This window comes from Hylobates moloch, unplaced genomic scaffold (genome assembly GCF_009828535.3).
Source record: "Hylobates moloch isolate HMO894 unplaced genomic scaffold, HMol_V3 SCAFFOLD_10, whole genome shotgun sequence".
NCBI classification, from domain to species: domain Eukaryota; kingdom Metazoa; phylum Chordata; class Mammalia; order Primates; family Hylobatidae; genus Hylobates; species Hylobates moloch.
Genome location: NW_026652285.1, coordinates 18,348,322 through 18,368,325, shown reverse-complemented (window position 1 = coordinate 18,368,325; position 20,004 = coordinate 18,348,322). Strand labels below are relative to the sequence as shown.

The window sequence follows — 20,004 nt, the reverse complement described above, 5'->3', positions numbered from 1 at the left end:
CCCTGCACCCTCCTCATAGGATTACCACATCCCAGTTTGCCAGCAACAGTCCCAGCCGAGGCCTGCTGTCAGGGCTCTGCCTTCTGTAGAGGAAAAGTGTCCCTGTTGGGGGCACGTCCTGTGCCTACCCTCTTCTGTAGCACCATCCTCAGCCAGCTGCCATCCCAGAAGGGGCCTCTGATCCCAGGCCCTCAGCTTTAGACCCTGCACATAGCCCTATTTTGTGCAGGGAGGGACTTTCTCATTTGCCAGTCCCCTAGAAGTCAAGTGTCACCCAAGGTTAACGCAGCTCTTTGGCTGTGGCTCACCCTCCCACGTTCCATCCTGACCCCACTTTTCCTTTTGAATGTTCTTTAAACATTTAAAAAAATTAATGTATTCATTTTGACTCAAGTTCTAGAGTGGGATCTTGTGGATAATACTGTTTCTTTTTTTAAAAAAATTAAAATTTTACAATCACGCATTTTTTAAAATGTTACAAAACATCCTGGGTGTAGGGAAACCCACTCTGTAGAAGCCTTCCCATCTCCTCTCTACATTTTGGGAGTAATTGGGGGACACACCAGTGCCCAAAGCTGGAGTAGCTGTGTGTGTTTCTCTAATGCAGGACACATCTGGCGTGTGAGCCTGGTTTTAGAAATGTGTGTTGATGATGCAGAGAAAGGTGACAAGATGTGGGTGTGCCGGCAAGCCTGTCCTGCTGACTGTGTGCTGGGGGTTAGGTGGGGAGGTGGGAAAGGAGGAGGAGCCAGGCCCAGGGCCACCAGGAGGTGGAGCCCAACAGCATTGCTATGTGTTTGGGGGTTGCCAAACTGGCCCACGGGCCAAATCTAGCCCAGCACTATTTTTTGTAGAGCCTTGTAAACTAAGAATGGTTTTTTTACATTTTGAACTGGCAGGAGGAATTAAAAACAACAGAATGTTTCGTGACCCGTAAAAGTTACATGAAATTTGTTTCAGTATCCATAGTTAAATTTTATGGGAACACAGCCACACCCATTTGTGTACGTGTTGTCTGTGGCTTTGGTGGTGCCACAGCGGCAGAGTGGGGCAGTTTCGACAGAGACCATGTGGCCCACAAAGCTGAAGAGACTTTGTGTGGCTTTCAGAAAAAGTTTGCCTTTTCTCACACTATGTATTATACCTCTGGATTTATAGAAGGAGGAATGGGGCCTTCCCAACGCTGATAGGGAGAGCAAGGAGGCAGCCACAGGACAAGCTTTCCAGGAAGGTGGGCTGGCCTGGAGAGAAAGTGGTGGCTGTGGTGACAGCGGGTGCAGCTGGAAGCTAGATATCTGGTCCCAGGCAGAGTTGAATAGTGTCAGCCTCCTCCAAAGGACTGGAGTGGAGGCTAAGTGGGATTAAAAGGGAACATGGAGAGACCTCCTTGGAGGAGCCTCCTGCAGCTGCTTTAAACCCCACTGCCAGAGCTCACCCTAGCTGGGCCCAGGGATAGAGCAGTGTGGGGTCTGGAAAGTCAGATGTGACCTGTGATGCCAGTGGTGGCAAATAAACGCTGCCCTGGGAAAAAGGGCTCACTTCATAATGCAAGGCAGTGGACACAAGGGCTGGCTGGTGGTGGGTTGAGATGGCCTCGTTCTGTGTGGCCTTGAGCAAGCTACCCGCCCTCTCTTCGCCTTATCTCCCATCTCAGGCTGTTAGGAGGATTGCATGTGCTGACCTCTGTGGTTCATCTCACAGAGTGCCTGGCATGCAGGACATGTGTAATAAATGCTTATCGCCCTTTCTTGAACCCCTCTCATCTCCTTCTCCCCTTTGACCTGTATTCTTCCACACCCACCACCGTACCTTCTTTCTAAACAAGCTTTCAATCCCAGGCTTACCAATGCATACGTGAGAAAAAGCCAATCCTGAAGGTTCCAGTTCAAGCCCACCTCCCCACTGTGAGCCCCTACTTGCTTTGTGGAGAGGGAGGCAGGGACCTGGGCACAGGAGAGGACGTCTCCTGGGACAGCTGTGAGCTTGGGCTGGGCTCGAGTTCAGTGGAATGAATGTGGCCTCCTGAGCACAGCCGTGCTATGGCCGCATCTGCCCTCCGGTCTGGACGTCCCCAGACCTGTTCTGTCCTGGGCTGCTTTGGCCAGACTTTGGGCCCCAAGGCCTGTCTGCCCTCATGGTCCCCACCTCCAGAAATTCTGATTTGGCTGGTCTGAAGTGGGGCCCAAGCATTGCTATTCATTTTTAAAGACCCTGGAAAATTCCAGGGCACAACCCGGATTGAGAGCCATTGATTTGTTCTAGGCAGAGCCACTCATTTTATAAATGGGAAATCCGAAGCGCAAAGAGGGGCGAGGACTTGTCCGAGGTCAGGGGCATTGCAGGGACCCAGTCTGGCTCTTTGCTTCCCTGTGCTGGCCTCCAGGGAATGGTGTTGAGAGGGGGGTTTGCCCTCGAGGAACCAACTGACTCTCCCGGGAGGGGGCTTTGTTCACCTTGCTTCCCAGGGGTGGGCTAGTGAGGAGGCTGGGCCCAGAACTGGCCACAAGCAAAGCCAGCATCCCCAGGCTTTCTGCTGATTTCTGTGGAAGCCCCTGGAGGCTGCCTGACCTGGGCTCTTGCCTCAGCCCTTCCTGTGCCTCCCAGAATATCTGACTGTTGCTATCCAAGTCTCACTCCTCCCTCTCCATGATCCCCAATGGTGGGTGCAGGTAGGAGGAACACCTGTCAGGTGCCCCCTTGCCAATTTGAGACATGTGGCTCCCAGCCTGGGCTGCCACAGAAACCTTCTCCACTTGCTCCTCTCTCTCTCTCTCCTTCCAGCCCCGCTGGGCTCTGGCCTCAGAGGGATGTGCAGGGTCCTATGTCACCACCCACAAGGCTTTAGGAGCCCACCTTTGGCCTCTCTGGTCTGACCAGTTCCTGGGGAAAGGTCTGGGGTTAAGGATCTCTTTCATCACAGCCAGGGAGGCTGGGGGATGCACCTTCCCGTACACACCAGTGATGCAGGTTCCACAGATGGACCTATGTTCCAGCAGCACTGCCTGAGGCATGTTCTAGGGGTGCAAAGCTGAACAGAAACACAGAGCCTGGGTTTGCTTCTTGATCTTCCTTCAACCCAGCTTTCACCTGTGTTCTTGCATGAAGTGCAATGTGTTTGTATGCACGGCCGGCACAGCAGCGGTGCCGCCCCTGGCATTTTCCTGGTCCACCTGACTGACCACAGGGAGTGTGGCACCTCTCAGTGTCAGCAGGCCCAGGTTTCTAAGTATAGACCCCAGGCAGCCCCGTGGCTGCTAGTAAATCCCTGGATACCATTTGATACCTAACTGGCCCTGAGCTGCCGGCTTACCCAGCATGGCCTGTGACGCCAGCCTCTGCCAGCTGCTGGGGGAGGGGGCAGCACATTGCCCAAACCCATCCTCACCCTCTACTGGAGAGAATGGAGACCAGCAGTCTCCTGCTAATGACATGACTGGATTGTCACAGACTGGGAGTGACCTCAGTGCTCAACTGGCCCTGTTCTCCAATTAATATCAGAAAGAATAACTTAATCCCACCTACTGGAAAACATATCTCCTGGTTTGAGGGAGACAGGCAGAGGCGGGGAGCCAGTGATCTCTGACGCTGTCACTCTGCTCCTCATTCCTGCCTCCCCACCTGTGTGCACCCATGCTAACCCTGAGACTCGTCAGAGCTGGGACTGGGCATCTCCTATGATGGTCTGGGCATTCATGTCTTCCGTTCTTGGTTTGTAGTTCCATATTTTCTTCTTTAGACAGAAGCTGGGGTGGGCAGTAATTCTCCTGGAAGCAGTATGGACTCCCAGCCGGGTTCTCCAGAACTTTGGGGTATGGGCAGAGAGAGGGGCCTTTTGCCCTTGGCTTTGAGACAACTTAGCATCTTCTGGGCACCTCCTGGCAGATGGGATGCCCTCCTGGGGTGCTGGAGCCTCTCAGACCTGAGAAGGTTTCAGAGTGGCTTCACCTGCGAGTTCACCTTCAGCAGGTGGCAAAACTGATTCTGTAATTTGTTTTTGGTTTAGAGATGATCCAGGAAAGTTGTGAGTTACTCTGCTTTGAAACATCTTCCTAAATCAGACTTGGCTGTGCCTGTCACTGTGCGTGGGCGAGTCACATCCATGTGTGAGGTTTTCGGAGTGCTGAGTTGCTTTGGGGCACTGTTGAGTCATGATACTGGGAGATATCAGGGCCCCTCGCACGGGCCTTCACAGCCACGAGACCTTCCTGGTGGCTTTCCTTTCTTGATTAAGTTAACTTTGCGTCTCAGAGTCAGTTGTAGAGTTGGGAGGCGGGGCACTTTGTTTCCAGGGTGGGTCCCTCACTGAGAAAGCCTGGTCCTCTGGAGCACTTGCTACTGGGCCTGCATCCTTCCCCATTTGCCTACAGAAATAAAGTTTTAGACGTCACTCACTGATCAGATTAACCTTGGAAGGCATCGGATTCTTCCCATGGGGTCTCCGCACGCAGGCCTGGAAGCCCCATGTTCTTCATGGACATAATTTGTTTTGTTTGCACAGATTTGAATTAGTTATCACCATGTAAAAGCCAACCATTTAAAAATAAAAATTCAGATTTCTTTAAAACCAGAAGGTCTGGTGCCCCTCCATTGCCTGCCCCTTTCCCCAACACCAAGGGAGGAAGGGCGGGGGGGGAGGTTCTCTTTAGCATTGCCATTGCTACCATTGGGTTTCTTGTTCAGTAAAAAGGCACAGAAGTGTGTTAAATCAAGTTTAGCCTAGAGCTGCCTCCTTAGATATTTTAAGTTCAGCCTAAAGGTTTTTCTGTATATCATGAACTATAACAAGTGGAGGTATAAAAACACTGTAGACTACACTTGTGCCAATCAAATGTAGCCAACTGTTCGAATCTTGTTCAAATAAGGCAAAGGAGTTGTAACCAATCCAGCTGTTTCTGTACCTCACTTCTATTTTCTGAAAGTAGGTAGAAATTAATTTACTTTGAAAAAAATAATTTCCCCTGAAAGGTAGCTGCTGTATCCCAAGGCTCTGCCAGGTCAACAAGTGACAGCATGGAATATTTGGAGGAGGTTTGGAATCGTGCACACGTGGGTTTCAATTCTGCCCAGCCACTTGTTAAGCTGTGAAGTCTCCGAGCTTCAATAAGATGGACTTAGCTCCATCTACTTGCTGAGTTGATTAAAGATAAAATAATGTATACAAAGCCCTAGGCATATTGTTCTGGCAAATAGTTTGTAATAACAAATGTAGTTACTTTGTTTGAGAACTTGAAACTTGGTATGGGTGAGGAGGAGAGGAATAAAAAGAAAGAAAAAGAATCCCTATTTGCATTATAGTCAGGTTGAAGATTGGGTTTGCTCGGCCTGGCTCCCTCCCCAGCCCTGTTAAACATCTCTATCATCTTCTGGGGAAACTGCTGAGTCATCACAGCCTTGGAGTATGTGGTGGAGAGACAAATGGAGGACACCCTTCCAGAGAAGTAGAGGATTGCTTTGTTCAGATAAGGTGAAGGTCGCTTTTGTGCTTGCCCTGACGGTATCGCCAAGGTGCTCTTAACAGTCAAATGAGGGCAAAGATATCCAAACCTCATTTCAATGGAAGACAGGCTAAGGGAAAGAAAGCAAGACATGTTGATTGAATAGAAGCTTCTGCATGGCACCATTTGTCTAATCTGCCTCCCCTGCTGGTGCCGTTCTCATCAGTGGTTTCCTGTGACACTTTAGTTTTATCTTCTGGAAGGCAACCAGGGTTTTGGCCAACCAGTGATGAGCTTCTTGGTACAGTTATGTGTCTGGCTTTATTTTGGTGTGAATCCTTCTAAGCACTGATGTGATTCTTGCCTACAGCCCTGAAGATTGAAGAATATACTGAAAAGCTACAAAAGCATCTGCCGTCAGCGGGTACAGTAAAAAACAAACAAAAACAAAAAGGCAGGCATCTAGCTCCAGCTGTGCTATGGGAGAGAGGGGTATGGGTTGGGCCTCATACCCCCAGGACTCAGCCAGTATCTTCATCAGGGTTAGTTTTGACCCTTGAGGCAAAGAATTACAGCATGTAAATAGAATGACAATGAAATTAGTCCTTAAAAGTAAAATTAGACATAACTTGATAAAAATCATTGTAAATTGGCTTAGATTCTCAAGAACTGTGAGCTTTATAGCAGTCCTTTGATGTGGAATGTCTGGCCTTCTCTGTTATAGAAAATCTGGAAAATATAGAAAGGGTTAAAGACAAAAAAAAAGTCTGATCTGGTCCCATAGCACTTTGAACTCTCTCTGCTCTAGTGCTCATCTTATTGCATTGTAGTTACCTGTTTAAATGTCTGTCACCCCTCCCACTGGGCTACAGGCCACTTGAGACCAGAGGCATGTCCCATTGGTTTTTTATATTTGTCCCAGGCTTGGTATTGTTGCTGGATATAGGGGTCCCATTCCAGATCCCAAAAGAGGGTTCTTGAGTCTTGCACAAAAAAGAATCCTGGGGGAGTCCACAGGATAAAATGAAGGCAAGTTTATTAGAGAAGTGGAGAAACAAAAGAATGGCGACCCCGTAGGCACAGCAGCCCTGAGGGCTGCTAGTTGGCTATTTCCATGGTTATTCCTTGACCATATGCTAAACTGGGATAGATTATTTGTGAATTTTCTGGGAAAGGGGCAGGCAGTTCCTGGAACTGAGGGCCCCTCCCCCTTTTTAGACCATATAGGGTAACTTCTGGGCATTGCCATGGCATTTGTAAACTGTCATGGCGCCGGTGGGAGTGTCTCTTAGCATGCTAATGCATTATAATTAGCATGTAATGAGCAGTGAGGAAGACCAGAGGTCACTTTGGTCACCATCTTGATTTTGGTGGGTTTTGGCTGGCTTCTTTAGCTCATCCTGTTTTATCATGGGGTCTTTGTGACCGTATCTTGTGACCTCCTGTCTCACCCTGTGATTAAGAATGCCTGACCTCCTGGGGATGCAGCACAGCAGGTCTCACCCTCATTTTACCCAGCCCCTATTCAAGATGGAATGGCTCTGGTTCCAATACCTCTGACAGTGCCATGTGGCTCAAAGTAGTCAGAGCTGGAGAGGTTTCCTCCCTCCTTGATGAGAGGAAAGGGCACAAGTTTTGAAGTCCACTGGGCCTTGATTCAAACAATTCACTGTTTGTATTTTCCATTGCTTCATAACAAATTTAGCAGTTTAACACACCACCTGCTTATCAGCTCATGGTTCTCTAGGTGGAGGAATCCAGGCAGGCTCTGCTTACATCCCTACTTAGGATCTCACAAGGCTGAGGTCAAGGTATAGGCCAGGCCTTCCTCTTACCTGGAAGTTCTGCGGAAGAATCCACTTCACGTTCATTCAGGTTATTGGCAGAATCCATTTCCTTGTGACTGGAGGTCTGAGGTCCTCATTCCCTCAATGGCTATCAGCCAGGGGCTACTTTTTTTCCCAGAGGCCACCCCCATTCCCCTCCTCCTTCAAAGTCTGCTGAGTCCTTTTCACCCTTCAGGTCTCTGACTTCTGTGTTACCAGCTCAAGAGAACCCTTTGCTTTTAAAGGGCTCTCGTGATTGGATGAAGCCTACTTGGATAATTTCCCTTTTGCTGTATATAGTAATCCTCCCTTTTCTGTAGGGGATATGTTCCAGGACCCTCAGTGGATGCCTGAAACCATGGATAGTACTGAACATATATATATATATATATATATATATATGATATATACTGTGTTTTTTCCTATACATACATACCTCTGATAAAGTTAGTAAGTTGGGCACAGTAAGAGATTAATAATCAACAATAACAAAATAGAGCAATTATAACAATACACTATAATGAAAGTTAAAGGAATGTGGTCTCTCTTCTCTCTCTCAAAATATCTTACTGTACTGTTCTCACCCCTCATCTTGTGATGCTGTGAGAGGATAAAGTGCCTACGTGGGGAGAGGTTGTGGCAGTTGATCTGATAAGCAAGACTGTTAGCCACTAAGTGACAAACAGGCCGGGAGTAGAGACAGTGTGGAGACGCTGGACAAAGGGACAGTTCACGTCTCCGGTGGGACGGAGCTGGATGGCGCAAGATTTCATCACATTACTCAGAATGGTGCATAGTTTAAAACTATAAATTGTTTATTTCTGGAATGTTTCTGGCATTTTCCATTTAATAGTTTTAGGCCATGGTTGGCTGCTGGTAACTGAAACTGCAGATAAGAGGGAGATTGCTGTAATGTAACAAGATCAGGAGCAACACCAGGGGACGAAGGTCACAGGACCACCTTAAAATTCTGCCTGCCGCTTTCTTCACCGTATGGCCTAGTGACCTCGTGCAGGTGACATAATCTTTCTGAGCCTCTTTCTTCAGCTGTCAGGTGGGCCCAGTGAAAAGTTTTGACAGAAATCAGGTGAGGCAGTAAGTGCCTCTGCAGTGTTTGGCGAGGTTTTATTTTTTTTTCAATCTTTCCTTTCTTGAGCCAGTTTGATTTGAAATCTCTCTTATCTGATTCAGATACAACAAAATTGTGACGGGCCATCTTTGTCTGAAGTACTCGTCATTCTAAAAAGTTGTTATGACTCGCTGGTTTTTTTCTGTACAGAGGAGTAAGAAGAAACAAGCTGGGCAACATGCCCTCATCCAGACCTTTCTGGTCTTTACTTCCTCCCCTCACCCCGCACCGAGTCTGCTTCAGCTGCTGTCGTTGGGAGCCTGGAGGGTGGGGGCCAGGGAGCTCTGCCTGTGTCCCCAAGCACGTGGTGGCTCTGGTCAGAGGCCGGCCCAGCCAGCAGCTGGCCCCTGCCACTCAGCAGGAGGCCAGCCTGAGGCTGAGGGGCTCCCAGCCCAGCCGACTGCTCACAGCCTCTCTGCCTGTCCCTCTGTCCCCCCAGGAGATCCCCCGCGACCTCACGCTGGATGCCCTGCTGGAGATGAACGAGGCCAAGGTGAAGGAGACGCTGCGGCGCTGCGGGGCCAGCGGGGATGAGTGTGGCCGTCTGCAGTACGCCCTCACCTGCCTGCGGAAGGTGACAGGCCTGGGTACGTGGGGCCTGCCACCCTCTCCCTTGCTTGGCCTGGTGCCCTGGGGGCTGTGGCCTTCACCATGGTGGGTGATGGAGCGGGGCAAGCGTGGCCCAGGGTTTCTGGGGCAGCCTGGAAAGGCCAGGGTTGGATGTTCACAGCCTCCTGAGAAGCTCTCCCAGGGTCCTCGGGGCTCTGGATCCTGGTGGGTCTGGCCAGGCCGAATCTGAGGGGGCTTCAGCCAGGGTTAGAAATCCCAGGCCTGTCTGCTGGGCTGGCCTGGCATGATTTCCTCTCCATGGAGGGCTCTGTGTACCCTCTGCCAGCTTCCCACATTCCAGCCCCCAGCCCTCTCCCCGCCTTCTCCTGTCTCCATTGCTGGCTGGGTTCTGTGCTCAGAAGGCACCCGCTGATGTGGGCCTGAGCCAAGGGTGATTAGGGAAACTCTATGGCTCTTTAGCTGGGAGTATATACGTGGCTGTCCCAGGCAAAGTGTGTAATCCTGGCCTTGCCACAAGGTCCTTGGGAATTATTCACAGGCTTTCTAAATCTTGCCTCGGAAACAGCTTCAAATGCACTTAATTGTCCCACCACCACATAGATAAGGCATTAAAATAAGCCTCATGAATGGAATCGGGCCTGGTTTTTAATTATCTGAGGCCTCTGTCTTATCTCCGTCTGCCTGAGGCTTAAGGAAGGCACTGAGGTTTATATTCTGCCTGGTTTTTTTCTTCCCAGAGAGGATGGGGCTTAATTTCCTCTCTGCCCTCATTGTATCAAGTCCTCTGAACACGGCACAGTGTAGAAAGTTGCACTCAGTTCAGAAAATCTTGACCTGCCAGGTCTCCTGGCAGATGCTGAAAATAAACACAACAGAGGTGTGGCTGGTGTTCTTGTTCTCACATATTAACAGGAGGAGACTGAGCTCAGAGAGGGAAGGGGCTTGGGTAAGGGCACACAGCAGTTGGTGGCTGAGTCAGAATTTGAACCTTGGGCCGTGATGGCGATTGGTTTGTCCCCATGCTTGCCACCCAAGCTGAGATCTTTGGGGTAATTTGTCAGCCCTTCTTTCCTTCCTCCTTATGCCTGGATTTTAAAGAATTGTGGAAGAGTCAGCTTTTAAGTGGTAGTGACCCATTTGTGTCATGCAGGCTGCTGTCCACTTGTCCTAGATGCCAAGAGAGGGAGATCACTAATTTATGCACCTACTGTGTGCCAGGCATGTGACACACATATTGTGGCCACACCGTTGTAAGAGGTAGTGTTGAGCTCGCTTTGTAGCTGAGGCCTCTCTGACCACTGGAGGCGCTGGATGAGTCATCTGGGGCCCCACACCTGGCATGGAGCAGAGCTGGGCTTTGAACTCAGGTTTCTTGTTCAGAGGGGGCTTTTTCCAGCATGCCTTAGAGGAGGCCCCTGAAGAAGAAGCATTTTCTGGGTTTCTTCTCTCTCATTTAGTCTCAGCTTGTGGTGCCTCTGCATCCCCAGCAGAATCCTAGCCCCATCACAGTCCAGGACACAGGCCTTTCGTCTGCCCAGTGCTGGCTTTACTTCACAGGCACCTGCTGGGATCCACTGGGTACCAGTGATCCCATCAGATCATGCATCACAGCATCTTCATTGCATCCTCATGGGGCTTGGTGAGAGCAGTCTAGTCACAGTACGGGTGGGCTATGGAATCAGACCGCCTGGGCCCTGCCTGGGCCCAGCACTCTGCTCGGCCACTTAGAACCTGTGGGACCTTGGTGAGTTACTTCACCTCACTGTGCCTCAGTTTCCTCATCTGTAAAATGGCAGTGATAACAACACCTCTCTCAGGGTTGTTGTGAAGAGGAAATGAGTTAATGTAAAGTCCTTAGATCAGAGCCTGGCATGTATTAGATGTTCTTTTCAGTGTGAGGCCTACGAGGTGATAGAAAGTGTTGAAGTCATTTCCTTTGCAATCTCTGGTCTAAAGAAAGGTGAGTGAACAGCTGGGCATGGTGGCCCAGGCCTGTAATCCCAGCATTTGGGAGGCTGAGGCAGTCTGATTGCTTGAGCTCAGGAGTTCAAGACCACCCTGGGCAACATGGCAAAACCCCGTCTCTACAAAAAATACAAAAATTAGCCAAGAGTGGTTGTACGTGCCTGTAATCCCAGCTACTCAGGAAGCTGAGGTGGGAGCATGGCTTGAGCCTGGGAGATAGGGATTGCAGTGAGCCAAGATCGTACCACTGCACTCCAGCCTTGGTAACAGAGCCAGACCCTGTCTCACCAAAAAAAAAAAAAAAAAAAAAAAAGTGAGTGAAGGATGGTTGTCTGTGCTGGTGAATAGGAGATGAACATTCCTGCTGATCCTCCTAGTCCTTCACCCGAGGCAGATACCACTAACCCACAGATGCTTCTGAGTGACTCTAGTGTCATTCTCAAGCAGCCACTGCCAATCAGCTGGTGTCGGTGCACACATCAAGACCCATTGGCCGTCCTCAAGTGGGCCCAGAGCAGTGGTGATTAAACAGGCAACTTGCAACTTTGGGGCTTGTTTCCTTTGGTGGCAGGCTTGCTCATAGATTCATGAAATTCATTCTTTCATCTGCTCAACAAGAAACTCGTTTGGTGCCTCTAGTAGGCCAGTCTATGAGCTACAGTGTCAGTCATGGCTGCAGCTCATAAGGAGCAAGCAGTATGGGAGCACAGGGACTGAGCAGCTCCTGTCCAGTCAGTTCCTGAATAGAAAGTCACTGCAGTCAGGTGGGAGGAAGAGTGTTTGAAGAGGGGATGGGATGTACAAAGAAACTTATGAATTGGGAAGGCTAATTCATCCCCCCTATTCTTGATAAGTGGCTTGACCACCTCTGATGGAGCTTGTTACCTCCCACAGCTGTTCCGCTCTAGGTTATTCAGAATCAGTAGCATCGTTGGGGGCACGGTGGGGAGCATGGAGCTGAGATCAAAGTTTTCAATTCCCATCCCACCACTTTCTTAGCTCTCTGGCCTTGGGCAGTGTCTGTGGCCTCCCTGAGTCTCAGTGACCTCCACTGTACACTGGGGAGAAGAACAGGCATTGCCGGAGGGAAGAGGAGGCAGGGCTTGTGCAACACAGGTGCATCAGTCCCTTCTCACAGGCTGTAAAGAAATACCTGAAACTGAGTTGGTTATTTATTTATTTATGAGACGACCTGGAGTTCAGTGGCGTGATCTTGGCTCACTGCAACCTCTGCCTCCCTGGTTCAAGCGATTCTTGTGCCTCAGCCTCCCAAGTAGCTGGGACTACCAGTATGCACCACCACACCTGGTTAATTTTTGTATTTTTAGTAGAGACATTTTGCCATGTTGGCCAGGTTGGTCTTGAACTCCTGACCTGGTGATCTGCAGGACTGGATAATTTATTTAAAAAAGAGGTTTACTTGGCTCATGGTTCTGTAGGTTCTCCAGGAAGCATAGCAGCTTCTGGTTCTGGAGAGGCATTGGGAAGCTTCCAGGCATGGCGGAAGGCAAGGGGGAGTGAGGCGTCTCACAGTGTAGGAGCAGGAGCAAGAGCAAGAACGAGAAGGGGCAGAGAGGTGCCACACACTTTTAAACTCACTCTCACAAGAACAGCACCAAGAGGATGGTGCCAAAACAGTCATGAGAAACCACACCCATGATCCAGTCACCTCCTACCAGCCCCCACCTCCAACTTTGGGATTACAATTCAATATGAGATTTAAAGTTCTTAGCAAGACATTCAAGGCCCTTCCTGATCTGGCCCCACTGGGCGGACCCCTCCAACTTCATCCTTTGCCTCTCCCTAGCTTGTCCTTACCTCTGACAGCACACAGAACTCTTTGTAGTGACCAGAAGGCGCCATATGCCCTTACCTTCCCATTACGCTGTTCCCTCTGCCTGGTGCTCCTTCTCCACCTTCTTCCATAGCTGGCTCAGCCAGGTGCCACCTCCTCTGGGAAACCTTCCCTGGCACACTCCCTCTCTCCACCCCCACAGCTGATTTAGGGTCTGCTCCTCTGCAGAGCCCCCTGCATGTCCCTGTCCTGGCACAGAGCATACATAGTGTGTTATATGCCTGTCATGTGCATTCGACTCTACAAGCACAAGGATGGATCTTTTTAGGCCTTTCCACCCAGCATCCAGCATGTGCTTGAATGGCTGGAGCTCAAGCACTGCAGAGCCACACAAGCCTCGGGGGCCTCAGGCACAGGGTCATGGTAGGGGCAGCCCACAGTCACTCGAAGGCTGGCGTAGAAGGAAGTGGCTGTTGATCCCTTTCTTCTGGATCTTTTTTCACAAGCCCCGGGGCACTTTGCTGTTGGATGCTCAGAACAGCCCCTTGCCCCAATGTTTGAATTTTCTTTTTTTTTTTTTTTTTTTTTTTGAGACGGAGTCTTGCTCTGTTGCCCAGGCTGGAGTGCAGTGGCGCAATCTCAGCTCACTGCAAGCTCCGCCTCCCGGGTTCACGCCATTCTCCTGCCTCAGCCTCTCCGAGTAGCTGGGACTACAGGCGCCCGCCACCACGCCCGGCTAATTTTTTGTATTTTTAGTAGAGACGGGGTTTCACCGTGGTCTCACCGTGGTCTCGATCTCCTGACCTCGTGACCCACCCGCCTCGGCCTCCCAAAGTGCTGGGATTACAAGCGTGAGCCACTGCGCCCGGCCTGAATTTTCTTAAAGTGGAGTTTTTCCTTCCTTCACACACCCAGCTTCCCTTTTCTAACTCTTAAAGATTGGTCACCCCTTCGGTTTCTGAGGTCACCCACTTTTGGGGTGGGTTTCCTGGATTGCTCCCCCAAGACCTGCCTATAAGAGCCCTGCACAAGCCAGTTCCTCTCTGGGCTGTGCTTCCTCCTCTATAAAACAGAGATACAGGTTGAGTATCCCCTATTCGAAATGCTTAGGACAAGAAGCGTTTTAGAGTCTGGATTTTTTAACATTTTGGAGCATTTGCAGTATGTCTACTTGTTCAGCATTCCCCATCCCCAAATCCAGAATGCTCCCATGAGCATTTCCTATGAGTGCCATGTCGGTGCTCAGAAACTCCCAAGTTTTGGAGCATTTTGGATTTTGGATTTTCAGATTAGGGATGCTCAACCTGTGGTAGTATCTGCACCGAGGGTCTCATGGTTGGCTAGATAATGTGTGCACATGAGTGAGCAGCCTTTATAAACCAGGTAAAGGTTGGTAGTTGAAGCCTTCCCTTAAGAAACAGGGCAGCCTCACACCAGGTGTGGAACATCTCTGGCCCCTAGCCATCTCCCCTGTGAATGCCTTCCAGCCCTGACCATCTGTGACTCCATGTCTTGGTCCACAGGAGGGGAACACAAGGAGGACTCCAGTTGGAGTTCGTTGGATGCGCGGCGGGAAAGTGGCTCAGGGCCTTCCACGGACACCCTCTCACCAGCCAGCTTGCCCTGGCCCCCGGGGAGCTCCCAGCTTGGCAGAGCAGGCAACAGCGCCCAGGGCCCACGCTCCATCTCCGTGTCAGCTCTGCCCGCCTTAGACTCCCCCACCCCCAGCTTCAGTGAGGGCCTCTCGGACACCTGTATTCCCCTGCACGCCAGCGGCCGGCTGACCCCCCGTGCCCTGCACAGCTTCATCACCCCGCCCACCACACCCCAGCTGCGACGGCACACCAAGCTGAAGCCACCACGGACACCTCCCCCACCCAGCCGCAAGGTTTTCCAGCTGCTGCCTAGCTTCCCCACGCTCACCCGGAGCAAGTCCCACGAGTCTCAGCTGGGGAACCGCATTGACGACGTCTCCTCGATGAGGTGAGTGCTCCTTCTGGGCAGCTACCAAAAGTGCCCTCTGTGTTTTCTAAATATAAAGATATATGGAAGGACCAATAAAATCAACCCCTATAGAAGCATGTAAAGTCGAAAGTAAAAGGTGCCCCCATCTTCCAGTCCATTCTTCAGACTATTTTAGTGGTGTGGGCTCAATCCTTCCAGATTTGGTTCTGTACGTACACGTACGTGCACATGACGTGATGCCACGTATGGGTCAGGGTAGGCCAGGTTACACGGAAATAACAGATATCCCCAAATCACCAGGTCTTAAAGGAACAAAGGTTTGTTTTTTGCTCATGCCGCCTTGTCCATCTTGTCCATCGTGGGTCAGCCTCCTTCCGGGCCCAGACTATCTGAACATTGCTGGCCATGGTGGCAGAGGGAGAAGTGAGTTCCAGATGCCATGCCCTGGCAGTTGAGTACTCCTTCTTGGAAGTTCCACTCACCATTCCTGGCCCAACCTGAACAGGAGAGTGAAACAGTGCTCTTCACCCACACGCCCGGGAGGGGAGAACTGGAATATTTGGCGGAAACCACTAGTGACTGTCAGATGCCATACCATCTACTCTTTTCCATGACTTGTTTTTTCAGCTTCCCTTGGTATCTCTGAGAACATCATGTCAGTACATCTTGGAATATTTTTACTCTTTTGTTTAGTTTTTGACTTAAAAATTTTTCTATCTATATATTTTGAACAAGTGAGACAGTCACACGGTCCAAAGCGCAGCAGCTCTGTGGCTTCTCAGGGTACACGGTGAAAACTCTACCCCACCATTTTTATTCAGGGTACACGGTGAAAACTCTACCCCACCATTTTTATTCAGGGTACACGGTGAAAACTCTACCCCACCATTTTTATTCAGTCACGTGGTTCCCCTTTCAGGAGGCAACCAGGCTAGCAGTTTTGTGTATGTCTTTAATTATTTAAACCCCATTTGTTTGACTTGTTCATATCATTTCATTGTATAGTTTATCTTGTCCCTTCTTGATGGGCATTAGATCACTGTCTTTTTTGTTACAAAGATTGCCCTTGTCAATATAGCCTCGTGGGCAGCACAGAAAGAAAGGGAGTGTTTTCCTTGGGTGCCTCTTACCTTCTTGTACCCCGAGGATTGGGGCACCTGGTTTCTCTCCTCGGCGTGGGCACCCCTTTTCTACACTTGATCTTAGCCAAAAGGCCGAGAAGCGATAAGGGCACCCCTTTTCTAGGGGGCTCCTTGGGCCCTGGAGTATCTTGGGCCTTGGAGTCATCTTTGGAACGGGCCTTATCCCCTCTCCCAGTGCATGCTGTTTGGGTCCTTTATGGGATGGAGTCTGGACAGCTCCGATGGGTTTGAGTGTGCTGCCCAAGGAGGAGAGATCCAGGTGTCACCGACCCTGCTGCTCCCACTCGGGCTGTCCTGCTGGGGCCTGGGTCCCACCCAGAAGGGGCTGTAGAATGCAGTGGTGATGGCCACACGAGCATGGGTCAGTCAGAGGAGGCCTCACAGCGGGCTCAACCCAGTCCCTCTGTTTCTCTCTTCTCCCAAGAAGAGCATTAGGAAAGCTCTGGTCTCATTCCCATGCTGGAAGGTGGCAGGGGCACAGCTTCAGGCAGATGACACAACTAGCCTCAAACTCCAGCCAGTGACTGAGCCTCAGACCCTGGGATTCTGAGTCCAGTCCCTGCAGAGCTACCAGAACCAGCACTGACGTGATGCTCAGGACACCTCACTGTTCTGGTGACCCCTGAGTGCTCTGCTTCCTCCAGCTCCATGTGTTCTTGGGGGCAGTGGCAGGCGCCTGGGGAGGCTCAGGGTGTGTCCCTGCCTGACTCTCCTTCCGGGGGCTACCTCTGCTCTGCACAGCTGTTATCTCTGCCCTCTTGTCCAGCCACACCCTTGCCAACTGGTAGTTCTTTCTTCTTTTTCTGAGAAGGAGTCTCGCTCTGCTCCCCAGGCTGGAGTGCAGTGGCGCAATCTCGGCTCACTGCAACCTCCGCCTCCTGGGTTCAAGCGATTCTTCTGCCTCAGCCTCCCGAGTAGCTGGGATTACAGGCATGCGCCACCACACTGGCTAATTTTTGTATTTTTAATACACACAAGGTTTCATCACCTTGGCCAGGCTGGTCTTGAATTCCTGACCTAGGTGATCCACTCACGTCAGTCTCTCAAAGTGCTGGGATTACAGGCATGAGCCACCAGGCCTGGTCTCTCCAGCTGACTGACCCCTTTTCCTGCCTGGCTCTGGGCCAGGCTCTCCCACTGTGAGCCATGTGACCTACTGAGCCTCCTGAGGCTCAGTTTTCTTGACTGTGAAATGGGCTGAACTCTAATTACCATGCTTGGTTGCTGGCGAGGCTTACGTAAGCTGATGTATTAAAGTGCACAGCACTGAGTTTCGATGTCCCCTGGGGAGGCCTGGGGAATGCCCTTCTAGTCCTTTCCATTGAGGAAATGTCCCCACAGAGATTGCAGGGATTCCCACAGTCAATCAGCCAGTCTGGCCTCAAGCCAGGCCTCAGAGTCCTGTGTCTCAGCCCCTTGCCCGCTCCCGCCCAAGGGTAATGTTCTAGGAACACGCCGAGCCAGCATGGTGACGTAATCCCCCTCTCTGCTTTTTGTCTCCTCCAGGTTTGGTAAGAGAGATTCATTTCCATCCCCTCTACCACCTGGGAGTCGTGTGTGCGTTGCTGTCCCCATCGGGGGAGGACCTCTTTGACCCCCCTCTTAGCCCATTCAACCTCTCCATAGTCCAGAAGCAGAGGTGCTGGTGACCGCCTCAGGAAATAGCCCTAAGACAGGTGGCCTTAAAGTGACTGGCTGGCTTCAGCCCAGCTGGTGGCTGCTCTCTGAGAAGCAGAGACCTTGAGCACATCTCGGCCCACAGGCAGCCCCATGAAGAGCCCTGTCTCCACCTTGCCCCTCCCCACCGAGACTCTCCAGCAGGGACTCTGGCCTGCTGGGCTGCCACGGTAAAGCAGTGCCCCTGGGAAGGCGGTGCCATCTGCCTGATTTCGCTGGACTTTAGCCATCTCCAGAACCCCACCTGATGTCCCGAGACCCCACTCTTCAGGAAAGGGACATTCCTGGAGGCAGAAATGTAGCGCAGCTCTGAATGAGGCCCCAAAAGATGGGAGATGCAGGAGCCCCTTTGGGAGGAGAGGACACCTGGGCAACCCTTGACCCCCTTTCCCACCCCCACCTCCAGGTTGGGAGCACGTTCCTGCACGTGGCTATGCTGTGGGGCCTCTCTCATGAGTCAGAGCGGAGGGAGACAGCTGTGCCTCTGGAGTCTGCTTTTAATTGTCTGGAAATGCAGAGATGTCTGGTTTTTGCCTGAGCAAAATAGGAGTTTATTTTTGTACTATCCCGAGCTGGCTAAGGAGAGTCACGTAGCTGTGGGCGGGGTCTTGGGGATGAGGAGGGGTGCAGCAGGCAGGGACTATGCTGAAGTGGAGCTGGCTGTAGGAACCCCAGGGAGGCACAGGGGGAGCGTGGAGAGGAGCTACGCTTCCCTCCCTTAGTGCCCAGTCAGAAACTCCCAGGGCGCTTCACAGAACCTTGGAGGAACATTCAACACCCGCATCTCTAGGACAGCCCCAGCCCTGTCATCCTCCAATTGCTATGGTAACACGGGCACTGGAGCAGTGAGATTGTTAGGCCTTCAGGGCCAGTGTCTCCATGCAGGTCAGATGGAGGCGGTGCCTGGCACATATACCACCTTACTGCCCATGCCCACAGAAGATGGTGCAGATCATAGGTGGCTTTTGGGGCTAACTGATTGAAGTTCCAGCATAGTCTGTTTCTCCTAGGCTGGCAGCTGGCGCCTTTAGCCCCATGTGTTTTTTAATTATTTTTTCTTTTGAGACGGAATCTCGCTCTGTCACCCAGGCTGAAGTGCAGTAGTGCAATCTCAGCTCACTGCAGCCTCTGCCTCCCGGGTTCAAGCGATTCTCCTGCCTCAGCCTCCCGAGTAGCCAGGATTAAAGGTGCCTGCCACCACACCTGGCTAATTTTTGTATTTTTAATAGAGACGGGGTTTCACCATGTTAGCCAGGCTGGTCTCAAACTCCTGACCTCAGGTGATCTTCCTGTCTCGGCCTCCCAAAGTGCTGGGATTACAGGTGTGAGCCACTGCGCCCGGTCATCCCCATGTGTTTGGGTGGCCTTGGCTGCTGATGGGTGGGATGAGCCCCAGGAGGAAGTTGGGACAAGTCAACCTCATGGCAGATGTGCCAGGGAGAGCTGCAGGTGAGACAGATTGTTCTTATCCAGCTCTCCTTGATGTGGGAGGACTCAGTACCTCCAGCACACCCTTCTCACAGAGGTTGGTTATGTGGTACTTGGCCTTAAGTGAACCAGCACTTCGTGAGTCCAGCTTTGTACTAGACCAGCACTTAGGATTGAAGGGGGCAGCGGCCACCCTCGGGGGCCCTTCTGACTCAGAGGACATGAGATGGCCACACTCAAGCACTGTGTTCCTGACCTTTCTGGGTCACAGGTCACCTTGATGATTGGATGAAAGTCTTAGATCTTCTTTCCAGAGAAAAGCCTACAACATTCTACTGAACCAATCCAGAGGGTTCCTGGACCCCCGAAGCCCACCCACGGGCTGGCTCTGGGAGGCAATGGCGCTGAGTATGGGGGCGTGAGTTGAATGTGCGGGCTGCCAGTGGGTGGAGAGAGTGCTTCCAGCAGCTTGTCTGCTGCACTAGGGATGCCTGTTCTTACGGGGAATCCCAGGCTGGGAGAGGGAGCGCCCTGCGGGAAGGCCAGCAGGAGGGGCATCTCAAAGCGTATGGCCCTTATCTCAGCAGAGAAGGAGGGTGCCCACGAAGTCCCCAGAGGCTCAGGCTCATACCTGGGTGGGGCTGGCCCACGCGAGAATGCGGTAAAGCCTCGCCTTGTCCTCGTTCTGTCTGCCCATATCTGGCAGTGGCTTCTCCCAGAGGAATATCCTCCAGGGGCTTTTGCCTGGAAAGGCACTGGATGGGCTGACTAGCCTCAGCCTCCAGCTGAGGTAAACAGCTTCAGCCATTGACCAAGAAACACCCAGAATTGAGCCCCTGCATACTGGGGGCCTGTGGTGTGTCGGTGAGAGGTTGCAAGAGGTTGGGCTGTGTAGAAGCTTTTGCCCTCACTCTGGCTTTGCCTTCTGCCTTGCTCCTCATCTGGAAACATCACAGGAGCAGCTGACTGAGCCATCCTCAGAGGCTAGGAACAAGCCAGAGGACCAAGCGAGGCGAGGGGAACCACGCCATGCCACTGGGCTAGCCTGGCCTGCTCCTGTGTTGATGGACAT

General features: G+C 51.5%; 1 protein-coding gene across 5 annotated transcripts in view; it reads left to right on the top strand.

Annotated features, from left to right (window-relative positions):
* Positions 1 to 20,004, top strand: part of KSR1 (kinase suppressor of ras 1) — a 76,834-nt gene that overhangs the window by 18,374 nt on the left and 38,456 nt on the right. For 3 of the 5 annotated variants that reach the window (XM_058446178.1, XM_058446177.1, XM_058446176.1), the window contains exons 2-4: positions 8,830 to 8,977; positions 14,244 to 14,703; positions 14,884 to 14,888. In XM_058446178.1, the coding sequence (XP_058302161.1) occupies positions 8,869 to 8,977; positions 14,244 to 14,703; positions 14,884 to 14,888 (574 nt within the window). In that variant the 5' untranslated portion in view covers positions 8,830 to 8,868. Of the gene's footprint in view, positions 1 to 8,829; positions 8,978 to 14,243; positions 14,704 to 14,883; positions 14,889 to 17,601; positions 17,675 to 20,004 lie in introns of those variants that run through there. The other 2 variants (XM_058446175.1, XM_058446174.1) reach the window with 1 other exon arrangement.